This window comes from Nannospalax galili, unplaced genomic scaffold (genome assembly GCF_000622305.1).
Source record: "Nannospalax galili isolate Female #2095 unplaced genomic scaffold, S.galili_v1.0 scaffold5, whole genome shotgun sequence".
In the NCBI taxonomy this organism is placed as follows: domain Eukaryota; kingdom Metazoa; phylum Chordata; class Mammalia; order Rodentia; family Spalacidae; genus Nannospalax; species Nannospalax galili.
Window position 1 is genome coordinate 3048977 of NW_008353126.1, and position 22596 is coordinate 3071572.

Below are 22596 nucleotides of genomic sequence, written 5' to 3' on the forward strand. Positions count from 1 at the left end.
TTGGGGCCAAAGGGGGGCCCTGTCTCAAAAAAAAAAAAAAAAAAAGATAATCAGAAGATAAAATCCAAATTTCTCGTTAGAATTTGGGTCTCTGGATGTATTTCTTAACTTCATCTAGACTTCTAGACTCAGTTCCTCCCTGGGAAACATTCTAAACTGCCTGGCTTTCTTCAGACCCTGAGTTTTCTGAACTCCTTTGCATGAAACATCCCATTTATTTCTATTGTTTGTTGGTTGGTTTGAAACACAGTTTCATGTAGCTCAGGCTGGCTTTGAATCTCTGATTCTCTTGCCTCAACCTCCCAGTGTTGGGAATACAGGAGTGCACCGTCACACCTGGCTTAGAACGTTCCAACTTGACTTATCAAAAGCTGACTGTCCATATGGCTTCCTACAATTTCCTTTAGGTCATATAACTTCAAATCCACCAAATCACAACTTTTTGCTTGCTTGATTCATCCTTATTAGTAGTAGTAATAATATTAAACTGGGTTACACAAGCTCATTTTTATGCAACTGTATAATGTATTTTGAGTATGCTCCCCGTCCCACATGTCCCTTTACTCTCCCCTTTCTCTCGCTCTTCCTTCCTGTTAGTTCCATTTACTCCGGGGGACAGTTTTACTTCTGTTTTCAAGCTGTCTGTGTTAGATTATTTTATGTATTTCTATCAAATCAGCTTTGGATCATAATAGCCTATCCTGTTAGATCTAGACTCCTCAGGGGCAGAAGCTTTGTCTTTACTCTTCCACTGCCTGACTCCCACAGAGGCCTGGCCTTGTGTCCTGACTCCCACAGAGGCCTGGCCTTGTGTCCTGCACACACTATTCACTCAGTTATTAATGCTAGATGGAATCCAATTAAGTCGGTTGATACCATAACTCAAACGTTGCATTAGTACCCATTTAGTATGAAATTTTGTTAATGTCTAATCTATGCTATTGTCCCCCTCCCTTAGCCCATCTTCTCATCTCTACCCAACTTCCAATCACACTGAGGTTCAGAACCTCATTGATTATTTTAGGTTCTTTAGTTAGGCAAATTCATCTTAATAACCACAGGAAACATTTTGATTCATTGACACTTTGCCCGGACTGGATAGTCTTTCTCTTAAACCTTCTATGAAAGGATCATGTTCCTGTTTCTATTTCCATCTCTCACCTCCTTCTGGGTCAACTGCAGACCCTCTTCCCCCAACATTCTTAGAATCAGAACCTACCTGGTATGACAGGGATGCTTCTCTGTCTTCCTCATTCTGCTCACAGAGCATCCACTTTGTGACCAGCTCTTAGTGCCCCATGGTTAGTGGGAACAGAATGGATGTCCACTCGCCAATCTCCAGTGATGCTTGAGTTTGTCATTTAGCTCGAAGTTAGGCATCTGATTTCTTCTCCAGTTCTGTCATTTCAAGTTGGAGAACTAGACCCAATAGGTTTTGCATCATCCAACACTGGAGAGATTCATAATGGCCACAGTTGATTTTGAGCACAGCCATTTAGCCCTCTGGCACTCATGATTCTCAGCTTTATATACTGGGAACAATGGGAAGACCTTAAAGGTGAATCACTCAGGAATTTAAACCCCTATCCAGTTAGCCTACAGTGAGTAGAAACAACCATGGTCTTGATGCATGCTTTAGAGTTTAATGCATACTGTATTATTCCTATAGTCTGGCTGCCATGTGTTTGATGCTAATGAGAGCACCAGCAACAGAGCTGGTGACCAGATCAGCAACGGTCCTGGCTCTCATGGAACTTATGCTGAGTTTTAGGAGAAATGTGAGCGCATTCTACCTGCCAGTGCCAAGTACAATTATAATGCCAGATGTACCACCACATTTAACCTCAAGAGCAACTGTAGAAGGTAGGTTCTCTACCTTTCCTCAGTTTACCACCAAGAAATTATAGTGATGATGCAATCACCGGAATCACCCTGCAATAAGTGTCACAATGGAATTCAACCTCAGCATTGTGGTCCCAGCTTGGACCACAACACTGGGATGCCTCCTTGATGACAAGAACACAAGACAGTCTGAATAACAAGGTTCTCTACTTTTTAACTTTGCAGATGGAGCCTACCATACATATCCGTCAAGAACAACTCACAGGTACCAGTGTTTTAAAACCTTTACAATTTAGACAGGCATTTCACAAACTTTGAAAAAGCAAATGGTGTGACTGTCACAGACTTCCTTTTCTAATACTTTATAAAACTTTGAAAAGTTGAAATGAACAGTATCCAAACTTATTCTTTCTTGAATAGGAATAGAATCTGAGAAACATCTCTTGAAGCAGACACCAACATCTCTGAAAGATTCATCTTCAAATTCTTACATATTTCAAGATATCCCATGGCAAACAAATGTGTCAGAAGTTAAAAGAACAGACAGACCAACTGAAGACTAAGGTAATACTTAAAAACATTTAAAAATATTTATCTATTTTGTGTGTGCACACCCAACAAGCAGATGTCAGAGAACAATATGTGGGAGTTGGTTCTCTCCTTCCACCATTCTGGGAATCGAACTCAGCTTGGCTGAATGTGCTTTTGCCCACTAAGCCATCTTACTCACCCCTAAGGTAATATTTTTAATGCGTGTTAATACATTAGACATAGCCAACTTCAAACAGGAGAGGGTGTGCTGTGAATGAAATATTGCATGTTTTTTTTCACTGCAGGTACAAGAATTTTCCAAAAGAATAAAACAGGATTCTTTTTGTTATTTGCAGGACGGGAGGCTGGTAATGAATTTTATCCAGTTTTTAAATCTTTATTTTGGGAGAGTCACATGCATGCTTTCATGCATCTGATTTTCTCTGCAGTGGGCAGGAGTAGAGGGAGCACAAGGAAATATTTTGCTGAAAATTAAACTGTCTTAGTTTCTGGAGTGAAGTGGGTTACAATTCTGTTTCTACATTATTTATGCCTCTTTTCTTCTCAGGGGAGTTATTATGTACCTCACCAGTCACCTTATAATAAATCTGAGATCATAGAATGTTCCAGAGAAGAACATGAATGTCATTGTAAAGGGTGATCCTGCCCACAGTTGATACCCTGATAGTAAATTTAGGCAGTAAAAATGACTAGTATTTAGGAATTCAGTATGAGACTATGAAAACTTAAAAATGAAACTCAAAACAGACCCTTGTGGAGCTTTTGCTTTTATATCCTTGTTTTTGCATTACATCAAATGAAATCACTAATTCATATTGCTATCATGTCAGCTTTGCTATCTGTGCCAGGGTCATGGGAAGTGGAGGTGAAGCAGTGGGGCAAAAGGTTGAAACTGGGCAAATCACACATGGGCTAAAATGAAAGACGTTAAGTTTAGACCATGGGGTCAACAGAGGCTGGTGGCCAGAAGTCCTGATGTAGGCATGCACAAAGTTCAGGGTAGACTGTGCTGCAGAAACTCCACACTGTGAGCAAACCCCAGGGAGGACCCAGATGCTGTGTTCCAGAACACCACTCCTAATTATTCATTTACTCATCATATTTATTAATGCATTAATTAAAAACTTTTATGGGGCTGGAGAAATGGCTCAGTGGTTAAGAACAGTGGCCGCTCTTGCAGAGGACTGGGTTTGATTCCCAGCACCCATATGGCATCTGACAACCACCAACTAACTCCAGTTCCAGGGGATCTAATGCCCTCTTCTGACCTCTGCAGGCATTGCATGACATGGGTGCACTTATGTACATGCAGACAATACACTCATACACATAAAATAAAAATAATAAAATATATTTGTTAATTTTATCAGACATTTTCTATGTCACAGGTACTAGGGATTTCGAGAAACACCTTTTCAAGTGTCTTTTAGTCTCCCAGGAACAACAGATTAGTGAACAGTTCGTTCGAATGTAACTTGGATGTACCAGCTGACACACGTGGTAGCTTGCAGTTGAGGGGGGACTTTGGAAGGCCCTGGAAGTGACTACTCGCTTGGGTATTACAAGAGGAATGGGTGCAAAGCTTGTCAGAATAGGAGACAAGAGTCTTTCAGACAAAAAGGAGACAGCAAGTGCAACAGCACAGAGGCACAAGCACGCAGCCAGTGTGAGGACCTGTGTGGCCCTGAAACTCCTCAGGTGGAGCTCAGAGTATATGTGGTGAAGTGGAAGACGGGAGACTAGAGAAGTGGACAAGGACTCCATCATGGAAGGACTTCAGGCTATGAAAGGAACTTGGATTTTATCTGGAGTTTGGATGGTGGAGCAACACAAAAGGAATTAAAGCCAAGTGATGGGCAGGCACCATGGGGGCGAGACTGTAGGTGGGGACTGGTTAGTAAGCCAACACCAGGCAAGTTATAAGAGTCAGAATCAAGGCTGCCAATGAGGATGGAGATGGGGTTGAAGGTGGTAGTGATGGATCGAGAGGAACAAATAAAGGAAAGGAGGAGGCGTGGATGATTCCAGGTTTCTGTCTTGGATAACGGAGGTCAGAAATGGAAGTGAAGGACCCAGTTCAGAATGGGTATGGAAAGCAGGAAGAGGCCTCTGAGGACCCTTTAAAACCTCCAAGTGAGAAAATCTAGCTGCAGACAGAGCAATGGCTCTAGCCTTGAGAGGTATTTGGGCTAGAACTGAAGATTTGGCAGAGCTATGGATTGAACTTATAGGGTGGATGAGTTTGGGGCTCTCTCTTGAGGTGTTGGGAAGTAGCAACAAGCCTACAGCTTCCTGTCAGCCATGTGATCATGAGGGTTAACACCCAATGCTATGATGCACAATATTCAATAGGTCACATGAAAGATTCAACACATTATTATAAAATGGGCTTTGTGAATGATGTTGCCCAGACTGCTGATGGAAGCATTCTAGCATATTTATGAGAAGCTAGGCTAGGCTAAGCTAAGCTATGATGTATTAATGTATTTCTATGTATTATACTTTCGATTTACAACAGTTTTATTGGGCTGTAACCCTATTGTAATCAGATGAGCATTAACACAATGTTCATGGTACAGCTGTCTCATTTAATTTTCAGAGTTTGGGGTAAAGGATATTATATAAATTTTGCAAGTGAAAAAGCCCCTAAAAGTTTAGAGAATTAAAGTTGACTAAAATAATTCAATTAGTAAGTGATAGTGTCTGACCTTGAACCCCGTTGTGTCTGGTCCTGTAACCCCACTGAGTTAATTTTCTACCCTTGGCATTACCTCTCTACTTCATCCTTACTGTTCTCATTGATAGTGCCTACTCTAGGTTCTCCTGAGCAAACTGTAAGCTGACTGAAGTCTCAAACCTGTCATCGTGTGTTAGCAAAGTAGTTTAATTGATGGTTTCCTTTCTCAATGAAATAATAGCCTTTAGAGCAGGGACTCTGTCTGATAAAATGTTTGTATCCCACAATTCTGGTCTAGGGCCTCATATAGGTGGGGCCAGCAAATGGTTAGCAGCTGGGGCTGTAGATCAAAGACCTCTATGCTGACCTGCAGTCTGACATTAACCTGCACAGCACTATGTGGTGACCTGTGGAAGACCCATTCGCTGCTCTGGTTAGGTCTTACTGGGGCTCCTTCCCTACCTCACCCTCCAGCTGCCATGGCCTCTACCTTCAGTTCCATTCTAGATGTTGTGGCTTCAGACATTTTCCACTGCTTCAATTTCTTCCTCTGCAGAACCAGGATAATGGAGCCTACTGTGAAATATTTACAACACTCACATGTGGACAGAATAAGATAAGTAGGCAAGTGCCTTGTAAGAAGGAAAATCGTTGTGCAGGAAAATCAATGTACAGGATTATGACTGTCCACTCAGGAGGTTCAGAATGAATTCCAGAGAGGAACCAGAAGCAACCACGCTTCTCAGTCAGGCACTAAGAGCACATTGTGCATGCCAGGATGACCCTCGGGTTGTCTTATTCTAGACAGCAACTCAGACAAGAACCACCAACACCGCTGGGAAGGTGGGGGCCTCATTTTCCACTACTGTAGGGCACACCTACATCGTGTTTTGGGAAAACAGCTTCATGTACCCCCTCACACATGAATGATTGGAAAACAGCTTCATGTATCTGCCTATACATGAATGATCCCAGGGATCCCAGGGATCCCTGATTACTGCTACAGGTTTTGGAGCAACTGCAAGGAAACCTTGAAGCGCTGGAGCAGGAGTTTCTGGCCACCAGGAGAAGCAGCAAGTCCTGAGGCATAAATCCTCAGCAGATGATGACTTTGATCCGCAAAAGTCAGGCTTAAACCAGCTGTGCAGGATGGAAGGACCAGGGGCGACTTCCTCCAGGGGGGAATTCTGAAGCAGCACCTGCCATAGTACTTGGAGAGCCACTGGCAAAAAAACCCCAAAACCAAAAAAACCCCACCGGTGTCAATGCGCACAGTGTCACCTGATGTCAGTCTATGGAGCACCTGTTGTGTGTAAGGTGCAGTGAGGGTGCTGACCACATGGTATACCCAAAATGAACACCTATCTCTTGGGACTGAGGTGTTGAGCCACCATTTTTCATTCTGTTGGCTGCTATTTCAGTTGGTTCTGAGAACCAGAAGGTTACAAGAAAACTCTGGAAAAGTTGAGGGCCATGCTGGGGAGATAGCTCAGTTGATAAAGTACCTACATCACAGAGACCTGAGTTTGAGCCTCACTATGCACGTAAAACAAAATAAAGCAAAACAAACGAAAACCCCAAATGCCATGTGTGGTGGCACATGTTTGTAATCTTGGTGCTGGTGAGATGGACACAGAAGGATCTCTGAGGCCCACTGACCAGTTAGGCTAGCCTACTTGGTGAGCTCCAGGTCAGTGAGAGGCCCTGACTTTAAAATAAAAAAGTTTCTATGATAAAATACCATGGCATAAGCAACTTAAGGGCGAAAGAGTTAATTGCCTCAATATTCCAGATTGCAGTCCATCACTACAGGGAATTCAAGGCAGCAGGAACTTGAAGCAGATGGTAACTTGACATCCCCAGTCGAGATCATGTGTGCATTAATTAATGAATTAATGTGTGCATTCTCTACTCTTATACGATCCAGAGTCCTTTGCCCAGGGAATGGTGCCACCCACAGTGGACTGGCCTGTCTTCCCACCTCAATGAACATAATCAAGATATGCCCCACAGACATGTCCACAGGCCATCTTGATATAAACAATCCTTCACTGAGACTCTCCCCAAGTGAGTCTAGATGGTGGCAAGTTGGCAATGAAAATTAACCATCATAGCTCCTGAGCAATGGCACCTGAAAGGAAGAAAAAGGAAAGAAGGAAGGAAGGAAGGAAGGAAGGAAGGAAGGAAGGAAGGAAGGAAGGAAGGAAGGAAAAGAAAGAAAGAAGAAAAGCCCAGTCCTCCCTTCGGCTCTCCTGTTTCTCACTCCTGCCTCTATTACCCCTGATTGGTTTTTCTCATCTATCCATCTTTTTTCCTCAGTTCTTTCCCATACATTGACAGTTCAGAAGGGCTGTGGGCAGGGGAGGATGCTTGTAAAGATGGCTTAGATTGAGGTGAGGGACCCACGGATTCTGACAAAGGACAAATGTTAACGCTTAAGTGATTGCCTGAGTTAATTCACATTAGAAACCTGGATCACATCACTATGAACTCATTCTCTTCTTTCTCCAAATAATTTTAAGATCCATTCCAGAACTCCAGGCTAAGTTTGTTTGCTTTTAATTTCCTGTTATGAATAAAAAGAAGAACCCATTGAGTAGGCTCAGTTTGTCTAGTTCAGCTTTCTACTCAGCATTTGAACAGGAAATCTTGATGCCAAAATATTTTAATGATTGATGTTTCACAAATAGTATCCTGAAGTATTTTCCCTGAGGCACAGTTTTACTTTTTCAGAAAATGAATGGAACCACTGTCTACCAATACCAACAGCAGAGATGGGATTTTAATATTGACTTTTCCCAAAAAAACCTTGGGTTTTTTTTTTTGTTCCTGGGAAAAAATGGCTATGTGCTTCTGCTTTTCAAAGGAAAGTAATAAAGTTAGTATATTGTTTTCCAAGGAATCTTTGGTTTTGGCAGTCATTTTCAAGACAGGCTTCTGTCTACATTGAGACCAAAGTTATACAATGTTTATTTATATCCTGGTTACAACCACACTGTGTTTGGCATGAATATAAATCAAAAGGGTTTTAACTGCAATTATATCCCATATACGGGAGAGGCTCTCAACCTTGGGATGAGGGAGGGACCCAGTCTTTCTCTAAACTCACTTGAAGCCACCTCAGGACAAGCCAGGCTGATCAGCTCAACATGGGCTAACGTGGCAATGGGCAGAAGCCCATGTAGCCTTCTGGGTCTTGTAGAGCCCAGAATCTTCTCAGTGGTTAATCCCATAGCTAATATAGATGTGTCTCTGCAGAGGCAAAAGTTTGCAAGTTCATTGAGTGATCCCTTGCTTGGTCATCTGCTGTGCTCTCATTAAAACCTTCTTATTACCTTTAAAAGGTAATATGAAGCCAGGTGTGGTAGTGCTCACCTGTGATCTCAGCACTCAGGAGGAGGAGATAAGAGGATCAGGAGTTCAAGCTGAGGCCAGCTACATAGTGAGTTCAAGGGTAGGGGCACTCAAGACCCTATCTGAAAATAAAAATAAACATGCTACATTGGCACATGCCTATGATCCCAGCATTTAGGAAATGGAAACAGGAGTATCAATAGTTCAAGACCATCCTCAGCTATCTAGAGAATTCAAGGCCAGCCTGGGCTACATGAGCCCATGAGACCATATCAAATAAATGAATGAATAAATAAATAAATAAATAATATGGGAGTGTCTCTCAGTGGCAAAGCACTTGCCTAGCATGTACAAAGCTCTGAGTTCAACCCCTAGCAACACACACACACACACAGACACACACACACACACACACACATATACACACATAAAAGCTAATATGTGAAAATATTTTTTGGATCTAATGCATCTTGCTCACTAGAATAAATTGATAGTCATTTGATAATTTTACACATTAACAGCTGGATCCCAAGTCAAGAAATTGGTCCATCTCCATCAGTCCATGCTCCCTGATATTCCTGGCATATAAGCTTATCTTCCACTGTACAGGAAAAAATCATAAATTCCCTCAAAAAGCCTTTTCTAAATCATCATGTTTTTATTTCTTTTCTCCTCCACTTGCCCTCTCTCTGCTGTCTCCAGTCATGTCCTAGAGCCCCTCACTTCATACCACCTGGGGGGTCTGGCTCTTTCATTTCACTTGTTTTTGGCAGTGTGGGGTTGAACCCAGGGCCTTGTGCACGCTCCACAAGCACTATATCACTGACTGAATCTCTAGGCCTCACTTTTTCTTTTTCTTAAAGTTATCAGTCTTCCTTGTCTCTTCATTTTTTTTCTCTCCTGCCTGCTAGGTTCTAGCATATTTCCCATTATTTTACTATTTAGTATTGCTTTGTTTTTTCTTTGTCCTGCCACTTACTGAGTAAGACAAGACTTTTTCCCACTGGTGGAAAAAGACACTTTAAATGGATACAAAACATTTATGGGCAGTAGGACTGGCTCTATTCCATCCCATTGGTCTGTTTCTATTCTTACATTGACCACACAGTTTCAAATTATCACAGTGTGAAATGGCTCAGCTGGTAAAGGGCTTGCCACACAAGCCTGACCACCTGAATTGGACCTGGAACCCACATAAATGTAGGAGACAACAGTCTGCACACGTGCTCTGTGGCACATGGGTACCCCATATGCACATTATACACACATGATAACAATAATAATAAAATAATAATAATTCACCATAGTTTGGCACATGTCTCTCTTTTAAAATTCTTTTTTAGAATATTTTATTTTATGTGTATGAGTATATTGCCTGCATGTATGTGAGTGCACCTGTGTCGTGCAGTGCCACAGAGGTCAGAAGAAGGCTTGGGATTCCCCTGGAACTGGAGTTAAGGATGGTTTGTAGCCACCATGTGGGTGCTGGGAATCGACCCAGGTCCTCTGCAAGAGCAGTCAATGCTCTTCACCTCTAAGCCATCTCTCCAGCCCCTTAAAATTCTCTTTTGAGAGCTTGTTTGGAGGTTCTAGCAGGGGAGCACAGCTACTCATATACCCTTGACCGAAGACTGGTCCTCCTCTATCGGGGAAGGTCGTCCTCTTCGACCGAGCGCGCAGCTTCGGGAGGCAATTGCCATGCAAGCCTGATGACATGAATTTGATCCCAGAACCCAAGGTGGAAGGCAATCTCTCTCTCTCTCTCTCTCTCTCTCTCTCTCCCCCATATGAAAATAAAAAATTTTGAAAATGATAAAAAAAAAATTCTCTTTTGACCATCCTTAGGACATTTTTCTCACCAATAACATTATAATTAGCTCATCAAATCCCCTTAATAAAATATCATGAGCATTTTTGTTTGGGATTACACTGAGGTAGAGTGGAAATTGTTTAAAATGTTTGCATTTTGGACAAGTAGCAGGGAATGGCTGGGGGTGCCGACAACACAGCAAACAGTAGCAGGGATATCAGAGGATACTGCAGAGTATCCCTGCTCTAGTGGGGGGAGGGAGGCTATGGGAAGGTGCCATCTGGGAAGTGGGTGTATAGTTGAATAAGATGGTTTGGGATGTTCTGTGTGACACACACACACACACACACACACCAACAAATTTTTTAAAATGTACTATATTTGAGGAGGAAGCATGGAAATTTACGTTATGTTAATCAGTAGATGTGATAAACATTACCATTGAAATCTACCTGATGACTTTATAGACATACACAGGCATCAAGGATCCGAGTGCAACCGATTATGACTAGTAATAATCAGATACATACAGATTAGAGATGCATGCGCCAACATCTCAGTGTTAGTAGCAAAAACAATGAGTCTTTCTGCAAGGAACAATATATTCTAAAATGAAATGGATATATATATTTTGGTCTTTTTGAGACAGGGTCTCCCTGTAGCCCCAGCTGTTCTGGAACTCACTATGTAGACCAGGCTGGCCTTGAACTCACAGAGATCCACCTGCCTCTGCCTCCCAAGTGCTGGGATTAAAGGCATGCACCACCACGCCAAGCTGGAGATCTTTTTTAAAGGTTAAAAACTCATTCAACTTTATGTCTTACAGGGCTTATACTGAGTTCAATATTGTATAACTGTATTAATTCAACTGTGAACCTAGAAACTTACAGCCACTTGTGAAAGAGATGTACTCTTGCTCTGGAGTGTGTTACTGAATATGTTAAAGCTGTAATGAAATGCTTCTTCTAATCATGCAGTTATTAAAAATTAAAAAAAAATAAAGAGCCCTGGCCAAAAAAAAATGTTTGCAATGATGGGGGCATTTTGGAAGAAACACAAGTACAGGAAGCTGCACACTGTTTTGTGCTGGTGGTACAATGCACGGCGATTATTAAAGCTTAATTATGGGGAAATCTAAAGACCTACAGATTTTCAATCAAGAGCTCAGTGGTTTCCAGCAGGTGTGTGCACTGCAGACATTACTCCTTGGAGAGAGTTGGGAAGTGATACTTTTGCTTGGCTACCATTGATGTTATGGCCAACTCTATTTTCCCCAATATTTTATAGAGCAACAAAGTTAACAAACTAGTACTTAAAAATTTGTTTTCAGCCGTGTGTGAGGTCGCACGCCTTTAATCCCAGCACTTGGGAGGCAGAGGCAGGTGGATCTCTGTGAGTTCAAGGCCATCCTTGTGTACATACCGAGTTCCAGGTCAGCTGGGGCTACAAGGAGACCCTATCTCAAAATGACCAAAAACAACAACAACAAAATTTCTCTTGCAATGAGTATTCTTGTCTAAGAACATGTTTTCTTCATGCAGATTTTGCTAAGTTTATTCCTAGCTGTTTTACAGCTTTTCTAAGTGTTATTAATAGTTGTTTACTCTAACTGATCTACAGGAAATACAGAAAACTGTGTACTTAACTTGTACTGGGTTACCTTATTCAACTCTGAGTTTTGTTGACTTTAATTTGATTGTCTCAGGTTTTAAGTTTGATAGTCATAGCACCTGAAAATAGCAGTGTTTGTTTGTTTGTTTGTTTGGTTCTTTGAGACAGGGTCTCCCTGTAGCCCCAGCTGGCCTGGAACTCACTATGTAGACCAGGCTGGCCTCCATCTCACAGACATCTGCTGCCTCTCCCTCCCGAGTTCTGGGATTAAAGGTGTGTACCACCATGCCTGGTAGCAGGAGGCTTTTCATAGTTAATTTTCTCATTCCCCCCATCCCTTTTTTTGGTTCTGTGGGTTGGTCATGCTAGGTACATGTTTTGTTCCCTCAGCCCCTGCAGTTCTCACATATTTCTTTTTATTGTTTCATTTGTTAGATTTTCTAGAACAATGCTAAGCAAACAATACTAAAGAGTGAAAGCATTCTTTCTTAAAAAATTATTTTTATTTTTCATTTTGTGTGTGTGCATCCGCAAGTGTGTGTGTGTGTGTGTGTGTGTGTGTGTGTGTGTGTGTAGCTATGTGCATATAAATTTAGATGCCTGCAAAGGCCAGGAGGGGTTATCAGATCCCCTGGAGCTGGAGTTACAGATGGTTGTGAGCTGTCCAACATGGGTGCTGGGAACCAAACTAAGGTCCTTTGCAAGAGCAGAAGTACCTTTAACTGCTGAGCCATCGCTATAGTCCCTGTTTTATTGTTTTGAGAGAGTATCTTGCTGTGCAACCCTGCAACCCTGGTTATCCTGGTACTTACTATGTAGCTCAGGCTTCCTTTGAACTCACAGTAATTCTCCTGCTTCAGATTCTGGAGCCCTGAGATTCCAGGTGTGAGCCACCAGGTCCAACAAGAGAGCATTCCTGTCATGTTCCTAATAGTAATGAACATTCTCCCAGGTATGATGCTGTAGGTTCCAGTAGATAAGCTTCAATGAAAAAAAAATTCCTTTCATTTCTAGCTTTCTAGAAATATGTTTCTTGTTATTTTAGAAAAAAATGTTTAACACATGGAATTTAGAAATATATTTAGCTTTTACTGGGTGCAGCGGTGTATGCTTGTAATCACAGTACTTGGGAGGTTGAGTCAGGAGGGTCAGGAGTTCAGGGTTATCCTTAGCTACACAGGAGTTCAAGGCCAGTTTGCGAGACATGAGAATCTGTTCTAACATTCCCCAACAATATCTATGTGCATATAAATATATACATTTATATACACATTTAGTTTTTAGCCTGTTTAGTAAGCTTTGATTTATTAATATAGTGGAATATATTTATAAATTTCCTAATTTTGATGTGTAGAACAAGTTGGGAAAATTTCCCTTTTCTTTTCATGTCTTGTAGGTAACTAATAGTGAACAAATTATCAGTTACTTAAATCCTTGGTAGAGTTCACGCATAATACCACCTGGACTTGGTGGCTTTGGGGGGTAATTTCTGATAATCTTTTCCATTTTTTCTATAGCCTTTTTTCTCTCATCCTTCCCTACTTATTTCAGAGTAAATTTCATGATTTATATTTTCCCTATAAAGTTGCCCATTTTACTTAGGTTTTAAATGATGCAAATATGAAACTAGTCTGTTCACTCTGATTTAAGATTTTTTGCTTATTTTTCTTTCCTCATCTTTAATGTTATTTATATTTCTTTTTAATTAAACAATTTTTTTGTATTTTTGAGACAGGGTCTCTCTGTAGCCCCAGCTGGCTTGGAACTCACTATGTAGACCAGGCTGGCCAAGAACTCAGAGATCTATCTGCCTCTGTCTCTCAAGTGCTGGGATTAAAGGCGTGTGCCACCACACCCAGCTAGTATTTATATTTCTAAATCATAATTTTCAGTGATTTATTTTGCATTTTTCTCCCAAATGTATTTTATTTTATGATTAAATTCCTTTAAATTTCATGTATTCTTACATTTAGGAATCTCCTCCTTTTCTTAGATTTACTCACTATACAACTTCTTTTTCAGCCTTTATGTTTGAATATTTAACTGATTTTTAATTTTCCTCTTAATAGTTCATTTTAAATTTGCACATGCCACTGTGCATGTGTGCAAGTCAGAGAACAACTTGCAGAAGCAGCTTCTCTCCTACCATGTGGCTCTGGGGCTCAAACTAAGGCCATCAGCCTTGATGGCAGGAGTCTTTACCCCCTGGGCCACCTTTCCAGTCCCTAATAATTTATGCTTTAAGACCATGTAGCACAGTGGTAAAGAACTTAGTCATTTGGTTCCTCACCAAACAAATGAACTAACAATAATAAATCCTCAACTAAGCCAGGAGCAACGGCACAGGCCTGGAGTCCTAGGTCTTCAGGAAACTGAGGCAGGATAATCACCTGACCCCAGGAGTTCGGGGCCACCTAGGCAGCATAGTGAGACATCATCTCTTTAAAAACAAGAACATGGCATGGTGGTTCATGTCTGGAATTCCAGAACTAGGGAGACATAGTAAGAGAATCACTGCAAATTGGAGGCCAGCCTGGTCTACATAATGAGTTCCAGGCCAGCCAGGGCCACTCAGTGAGATACTCTCGCAAAGCATGAGGCAAACAAATAGAGAACAAGCTATAAATTTCCCTCAGTGTGCTGCTGCTTCAGTGGCATTACATTGATTTTCATATTGTTTCTCTCTCTCTCCCTCTTGCTTTCTTTCTTTTTTTAGACAGTCTTGCAACGTAGCCCAGGCTGGTCCTGAACTTGTGATCCTCCTGCCTCAGAGCTGTACCACCATTTCTGGCTCTGATTTCTATTTTTAAGTTAAAAAAATTATTATTTTAAATTTTATTTTATGTGTATATGTGTATTGCCTGCATGTAGATAAGTGCACCCATGTCATGCAATGCCTATGGAGGACAGAAGAGGCTGTCAGATCCCCTGGAACTGGAGTTATGGACAGTTGTTAGCTGCCATGTGGGTGCTGGGATTTGAACCTGGGTCCTCTGCAAGAACAGCCAGTGTTCTTACCTGCTGAGCCATCTCTCCAGGCCCTTATTTATTTTTATTTTATGTGTATGAGTGTATTGTCTGTATGAATATAAGTACATCCATGTTGTGTACTGTCTGTGGAGGTCAGAAGAGGGCATCGACTTCTTCTGGAACTGTGGTTATGGGTGATTGTTAGTCGCTATGTGGGTGTTGGAAATCAAACCTGGGTCCTCTGCAAGAGCACCCAGTGCCCTTAACTGCCGAGTCAACTCCCCAGCCCTTATTTTTAAATTTTTAAAATTTATTCTCTCTTGAAGATTAGTAGGATAAAGGTGTTATTAAGGGAGAAATATGTAAAAGGGGGGTAGTTAATGGGGAGGTGGGGAAGGAGGACTATACAAATAACTATGGGAATAAAGGGGGAAATTTATCCAGATACACAGTTAAAAAAAAAAAAAAAAGCCTTAAGCAATCCTACAGGGATGGAAGAAAGCCCTTCCAGAAGCAATACGGCTATTAAATGAAAAACCCAGTGCCAGAGGTGGGTTGCCCCCTATGAGCTGTTGGCCTGAGGGACACTAGAGGTCTCCAAAACAATAAAGGCCATTGCCAATAATGTTGGTTGTACACCAGAAGCAGACAGAAAAACCCTATTGCTGAAGACACTGCATGATGTGAGCGCAGGAGGAGAAATCAAGCTTGGACTAAACTGGAAACTCCCTGCCACTGGACAGGTGGTTTTCATGGTGCCAAAAGGCAACATGCAGATGACTGGGGGAGAATAGTTCCCTATAAGTCTCCTCAATGACAGACCCTGCATGTTGCACTACAAAATACCAAACAAGATGGTCTTGCAGGTGCAATAGTGGAGCATCTAGTGTATGTACAATCAGAAAATTTTCAATTGGATATTGTCACCCAAGTTCTCTTGGGGTCTCTTGCTCTGGGCACTATCAGACAAACCATATAACATATCTTTATGTGAATTTATTATGGTTTAATCTGTTGGGGGTGGGAGGGGAGTGACTTACAAAGAAACGAACATTGGGTGCCTAGCTCTGCACCGTGGCTCAGAGCCTGCCATTCCATTCTCACTTCTGCAGCCTGCCCATAGTCACTGCTAGCTTTCCCCGACACCTCATGGGCCCTCTCGCCCCAGGTGGGTAAATGCCCCCTCTCACATCCACGTGGGTGAGACACCAGGGCCATCTTTCTCTCCGTGCCCTCTGCAGCTTCCTTCCCAAGATGGCGCAGAAAGCCCCTCCCTCCGTGGCTAGCTCTCCACAGTCAATTCTCCTCAGCAGGTCCTGCCCCTTGGAGGAACCAGGGCCCTGGGACAGATATAATGCCCGCTCCTAGGGGTGGAACACACATCTGGTACTGTAGACCTGGCCAACCCCCTGTGGCAGGGGAGACTATAGGCCCCAGTGGGGAAACCACTGCAATTGCTTTGCTGGATGGAAATGACACACCTGCTAAAGTACCTACCAAGCATTTGTGTTGACACCCATAGGTGTATACACCTATGTGCTAGGTGCTATAATAGGTTAAGTTATTATAGCAGTTACTGTTTAGATGTTCTTGCTTCTTGCTGTGTGTTTTTATAGTAGAAACTGAAACTGGCCAAAAGCCCATGGAAAACAGATGGTGCAGAGATCCGAAAGCTCAGTGCCTTGCCACAACAGGAGAAGGATCATCCCACACCTACCACCCTCTCTAAGGCTCAGGAACTTTTGCGGAAGAGGTTGGCAGAAAGAGCTAGAGGAAGGGGTGGAGTGTTAACTGGAAATGTCCTTCAACCACTATACTGGCAAGCTATAGTCACACCTCCTTTTCACGCTCATCAAGAAGTCAAGGGGGGAGTCAGTTACCCCTCCCGCCCAATCAATCGACCTTAGCTCCATGTGGGGGGAGGGGAAAAGGATATATAAGTCAAGAACACCAAGAGGCACCTCTCTCACCATTTTGTACTGTTGTCTGGAGGTCACAGGATCTGTATTTGAGTGTGGACTTTATGGTGCAGCCGTAAATGTGGGGTTCCCATTCTTCTGTAAATAAACCTATACCCTATGCTCTGTTAAAATAATAATAATAAATAAAATATTTTTAAAAATTTATTCTCTCTCTCTCTCTCTGTACAACTTCTGGGAATTGGTTCTCTTGTCAGGCTTGCATGGCAAGTACTTTTACCTCCTGAGCTGTCTCATCAGCCCCATTTCTACTTTTTATTTCCTATTTAATACAAAATTATTTAGATGAATGGTGGGCAAAATATATGCTCATATAAACATGTATTTGTATTCATAACAAACCTGTTGATTAGATTATTTGCATATTTTATATCTTCTCCCTCACATTCTCAAGGACCTGGCTTTAATTCCAATGTAAAACTGGTTCCCTTTTACCAACTCAGCAGAAAGGCTTAGCAACTAAGTCATGAGAAATGGGCATTTTCTTTAGGGATTGGCCAGATGGCTCAGCAGGTAAAGGTACAGGCTGCTAAGCCTGATGACCTAGTTCAAATCCTGGGACCAACATGGTGGAAGGACAGAACCAGCCCCACAGGTTGTCCTATGATCTCCACACATATACATACATGCAAAATAAAATGTAGTTAAAACATAAAAAGGACCACAAGACACATTGACATCATCAGATCCAGAAGAGCAAGGCTTGCCTGCCAAGGTATAGTAGAAACACTGGAAGCCAGAAAGATCCTACTCACCGAATGACACATCACTAACAGCAGATGTGAATTAGAGCCTGGGCTGCTAGAATGAAACTTGAACAGGATGTTGGGACAGATGAGCATTTTTGTTTCCTGCCTGAAGACAATTCATGGGAATAACATAGCTCAGAGTAATCCATGACCTGTTGCTGCTAGTTCGAATGTGTCTGCCTGCTTGTTTAGACACAAACAAGACACCTGCTTGTTTATGTCTACTCAGAAAAGTGGAAGGTAAAATCTTCAAGTTGGAGATGCTACTTGAAGACATTAAAGAAAACATGGATGCAGCAAGTGCACCTCAGCTCCCTCCATTCCTGGGCGCTTTCCAGCCGCCCTGGGTGTTGCAGCACCCATCTCCTCTTCAGCCTCAAAAGGTCATAGAGCAACCTACAGCCTAACGTGCTGCCAGGAAGAATCATGTTTATGCACGTTCAGACTCTCAACTCGTGAACTTACTGAATTCTGTTCTAATCTTTCATGAAAACGACTTGCTAAAGTCCCATGAATCATTATTTAAAATGGAATCAACTTTTAATAATTGTATACTATTTCAAGTGTTGGCTTTTAAGACATTTGTTTGGTTTAGGATCTAGCAATACAGTTCAAAATGATAAACTACTGAGGAGCTTCTTCTAGATGAATCATAAGACTTTTTTAGATCATGCCTGGAAAACACTTTTTAAAAAACTCTTCATAGTTTTGTGTGCTCACTATTTTAAATTAAAAAAAAAAACCCAAGCTCTGTTAAATAATAATTTCCTCTGACTCCATTTTTGTATTTTCCGTCTTTCAAGTTAAATTCTTTTAGATTATCTACATTTGCAGGACTGAGCGGCCCATCAATCAATCCCTATTGGTTTTCCATGCTTTTTGTTCTTAGTTTTTTTGTCCTGCAAGCACTTTACTAGTGAGCCATCTTCTCAGCCTCTGTCTTTGATTCTTCTCTAACAACGGTCTTGCTGCATAGTCCAGCTGGTCTGGAACTCACCACACAGACCAAGCTGTCCTAGACTTTCAGTAATCCTCCTGCCTCTGCCTCCCAAGGACTGGGATTGCAGACAAGAACCACCACACCCAACTCAGCCTTTTGTGTTTGTAGCTCAATTATCAGAACATTTCAGACTAAATTAAAATTCCAAGAAAGCGAATCACCTAATTAATTAATGACTCTTTCATACAGTATTTGAAGACATAACCTGGGGCTGATGTTCAAAACTTGAATGAAGCTTTTGTCAGAGCCAAGGATAAGATGAGATTATATAAATGTAAGCCCGTCCAAAGACATACGTCTGCCTCCCCCAACCTCTTGCTTCCTGGCAAAAATCTCGCTTATTCAAGGCCCAGCTTCAGAAGACGTCATCTTCAGTACCGAGTCTTCCACCTCAGCTCCAGCCTGTGTGCAGCCTTAGCCCTGGGTCTGCTTTGTTTCGTGCCCTGGTACCCCAAATGCCTGATACAGAGTGGAGGTTCTGTACTGGAAGCCCTGAGCCCTTTGGATTTAATGCCATTTCAGTGCTGCCCAAGCAGACTCTAGTGATGCTGTATGGTACCCTTCTGAACCTGAACCCCAGTTAGCTTTAGGACAGTGGGAGGGAGCCCGAGTCAGCCCAGTCACCCCCAGCAGGTCTGGGTTTGCTCTTGATTTGATCCTAAATTTACAGCAACTACTGCAAAGTGATAAAAAGTCTCTAACTACAATGGGTAGCCCTAAGAATCCACTGCTAATATTACTCATTCAGCAATTCATTCATTCTTATAGTAATTATTGCTAAATGCTAGGTAATGTTCTAGGTACTGGGGATACAGCCTAAGGCAGAATCACCTGACATGCTTACCCTTCTGTGTGGAAGATACTCAGCAAACAGAATCGAAATAATTGCAGTGTTAGTGTTTTGCAGGGAGTAATAGTACATTCTGCATGACTCTGAATCCAGCTGCCTGGGTTAAAATGCTGGCTCTCTCACTTACCAGCTTTGTGATCTTGGACAGTTACAAAACCTCTCAGTGCCTTCCTTTGGAAAATGAGGATAATAATGCCTGCTTGGCAAGGCTGTCAGTGCATTAGTATATGTACTTAGAACAGGGCTGGGCTCAGAGAAAGCATATCACCTGGGTGTTAGTTGTCATGCCTATTAAGTAATAGAACATGACCAAAGTAAGTGTGGGAGGCCAGTGTCCTAAGGGATAGGTAACATCTGAACTGGATCCTGAGGTAAGACCACAGCTGGGTGAGGAGGCCTGGGAAAGGGACTGGGGGCAGAATGTGAAGGCGACTTAGGGTGTTTGGGTGCTGACCTGATCCCACAGTCCTAAAGGCATCCTTCTGTTCTCCCGCAGATGACCAAGGAGCAAGCTGACTGCTTACCAGGGCCCCAGGGCTCATGCAGCCGAGCAGTGACAAGGCTGCCACGGGCAGGGCCACAGGAGGCCACCTCCAGAGAGCTCAGCAAGCTGGCCGAGGCAATGCGAGTCCTCTCCTCACTATCTCACACCACCTTGCATCTCAGGGTACTGACCATGTCCTCACATTGTAGCAGACTGCTCCACTTTTGCCTGCAGCCCAGGAGCAGAGGGTGAGGGCCGAATAGGGCAAAGGAAGAGAAGAAAGGGTCAAGTGGCTGCAGGACATCCACATCACAATTGTCCCTTAGGTGGCTCCTACAGGCCCGGGGTGCTGAACTAAATTAAATTCCTGAGGGCTCTTCACCAGCTGGGGGAAGGTAGTTCTAGAACTGATGTTAACATGCAATTGGCTTTTCTTTTCTTTTTTAATTATTTACCTAAATAGGCTGAGTAAGGCTACAACTGCCCAGGATTAAACAGAACAAATGACCCTGTGGCTAGTCCCATCCTGTAAGCCCTGCCTACTTCCCTTCTGTTTTTCTATTGGCTCTTATAAGTCCTGTTGCCCTGCCTGGTGGTACACCCCTGCCATCCCAGCTACTCTGGAGGCTGAAGCAGGTGGATCACAAATTCAAAGACTGCCTGGTTTACAAAGTGAGTTCAAGTCAGTCAGGGCAACCTCAGGAGCACCTGTCTCAACATTTTCAACAATAAGGAAAAGACTGGGGATGTAGTTCAGAGGTGTATCATAAGTTTAGTATGCAAGAGGCCCTAGGTTCAATCCTCAGTACCCAAAACCAAAAGGCCCTAGTGTTGTTGAATATGACCCTGATGCTGGGATCATCCAGATTGGGCCTGACTACTTTCCTCTTTTCTTTTCCTTTTTTCCTTCCTTCCCCCTTTCTCTCTCTTCTTTTCCTTCTCCCCCCCTCCTTTTTTCTTTCTTGTGTTGGGGATTGACCCCAGGGATGCTGCATCTGAAACTTCGCTTCCTCCTGAGCACCAACCCCAGCCCCCCGCTCTTACTGTCCTGGGATGCCTGGTGTTAGATAGCAATGCTGCTCAGCTAACTTTCCTACTCTTTCAGTTTTCTGGGGGAACTTGGGGTCCCTGGACCTAGACCAGTACTTCTCCAACTTCTCTGTACCTAGGAAGCATCCCTGCATCTTAATGGGCTTTGATTCAGCAGCTGTGGAATGAGTCTGTACTTCTGCAGTTCTAACCAGCTCTCAGATACTGCCAATGGTGCTGGTTCCCATCTAAGGTCCACCATTGAAATATCCAGGACTTGGAGATGCTTTCACTATGAATGAATTGGAAATACTGGGCTATAGTATGATAGCAATATTATAACCAGCAGAAAATAATATAATCACCATTGGATTAGAGTTTTGATTTGCAAAGACTTTTTGCAGGGGAGGAACGGTTTAGAAAGGTGAGACCTACCTAGGGCAAATGACAAGACAGACTTTAAAATCCAGGTCTCCCAACTTTTTGGAGGACATTTTTCCATTCTGGTATTGTAGATCTATTTATTTTATATTTTTTAATCTTTTGGGTTTTTTGTTTGTTTTTGTTTGGGGTCTTTCTGAGACAGGGTCTTCCTGTAGCCCCAGCTGGCCTGGAACTCCCTATGTAGATGGAGGTTGGCCTCCATCTCACAGAGATCTGCCTGCCTCTGCCTCCCAAGTGCTGGGATTAAAGGCATGTACCACCATGCCCAGCCTTTTCTCATTAAGTCTGTGTTTGATTAGTTGTGAAAAATCACCTGTGTCCACTTGTTTCTTGCCTTTTGCACCTTTTCTTTGACAACATTTTAACCCCTACTTGCAAAAACTGAGACCGCAGCAGATTTTTTAAAAGGCAGATGGGTAAATAGAGTGACTAATGATGCTGGTGTTGTAATTTTTCTTCTGTCTGTTGCTTTGACAAGGGAGCAGAATTGGGGTTAAGAATACATGCTCATGAGTCACACAGTAAAGGGTCAAGTGCAGCCCAGCCACTTACTCCCTCCCTGCCGAGCTGCTCAAGTTCTCTGAGTGTCAGTGTATTCATCATTAAAGTGGAGACAGCACGCCAGGATGGTGGGAGTCCTGAGGCTGTATGAGAAGAATCTGGCACACGATGAGTGATTGACAAGTTCTGTATTTGTTGCTCTTAGTAAAGGAGAAAAATAATGTAGCCCTCCAAAAAAATTTAACGAGTAAGGGATATGAACTAAAAAGTCATGAGTAAGAAATGTAGCCAATAAATAATCATAGAGGAAATGCTCACCTCCTTTAATAATAGAAGAGATCCTAATTAACACAACTTGCTCCCTCTTTAAGTTAACAAAATCATTTTCAAGTGACAGTTTTTGGAACTGAGGTAGGTGTGGCCAAACTGTGCCGGCCACATTGTTGGTGGCTGTGTAATCCAATCATGAAACTTTTGTAGAAAGCGATTTGGCAAAAGGTATCACCACACAAACATGTTCGAAACCTTTGGCCCAGATGTTTCCTCGGGAAGCAATTCAAAATGTGGAAAACCTACGTGCTCAATGATGCCTGTGTCAGCATTGTTTATGATGGGGAAAAGTCCATTCATTTTCTGTCTACATAAAGGCTTACACAGTCAAACTAGATGGGGGGTGCTGTCATCCTTTCAGTTCAATAGTGCAATTGCTATGTGTTTTTTTTTAAAAAAAAGGGAGGGATGTGT

At 42.5% G+C, this 22596-nt stretch overlaps 1 protein-coding gene across 1 annotated transcript in view; it reads left to right on the forward strand.

The window, feature by feature from the left end:
• Window positions 1–22596, forward strand: part of Aknad1 (AKNA domain containing 1) — a 41146-nt gene that overhangs the window by 1962 nt on the left and 16588 nt on the right. The window contains 9 exon segments of the mRNA XM_029554674.1: window positions 2068–2107; window positions 2263–2338; window positions 2340–2406; window positions 2679–2741; window positions 6078–6135; window positions 6138–6195; window positions 17774–17835; window positions 17838–17935; window positions 19891–20018. Of these exon segments, the coding sequence (XP_029410534.1) occupies window positions 2068–2107; window positions 2263–2338; window positions 2340–2406; window positions 2679–2741; window positions 6078–6135; window positions 6138–6195; window positions 17774–17835; window positions 17838–17935; window positions 19891–20018 (650 nt within the window).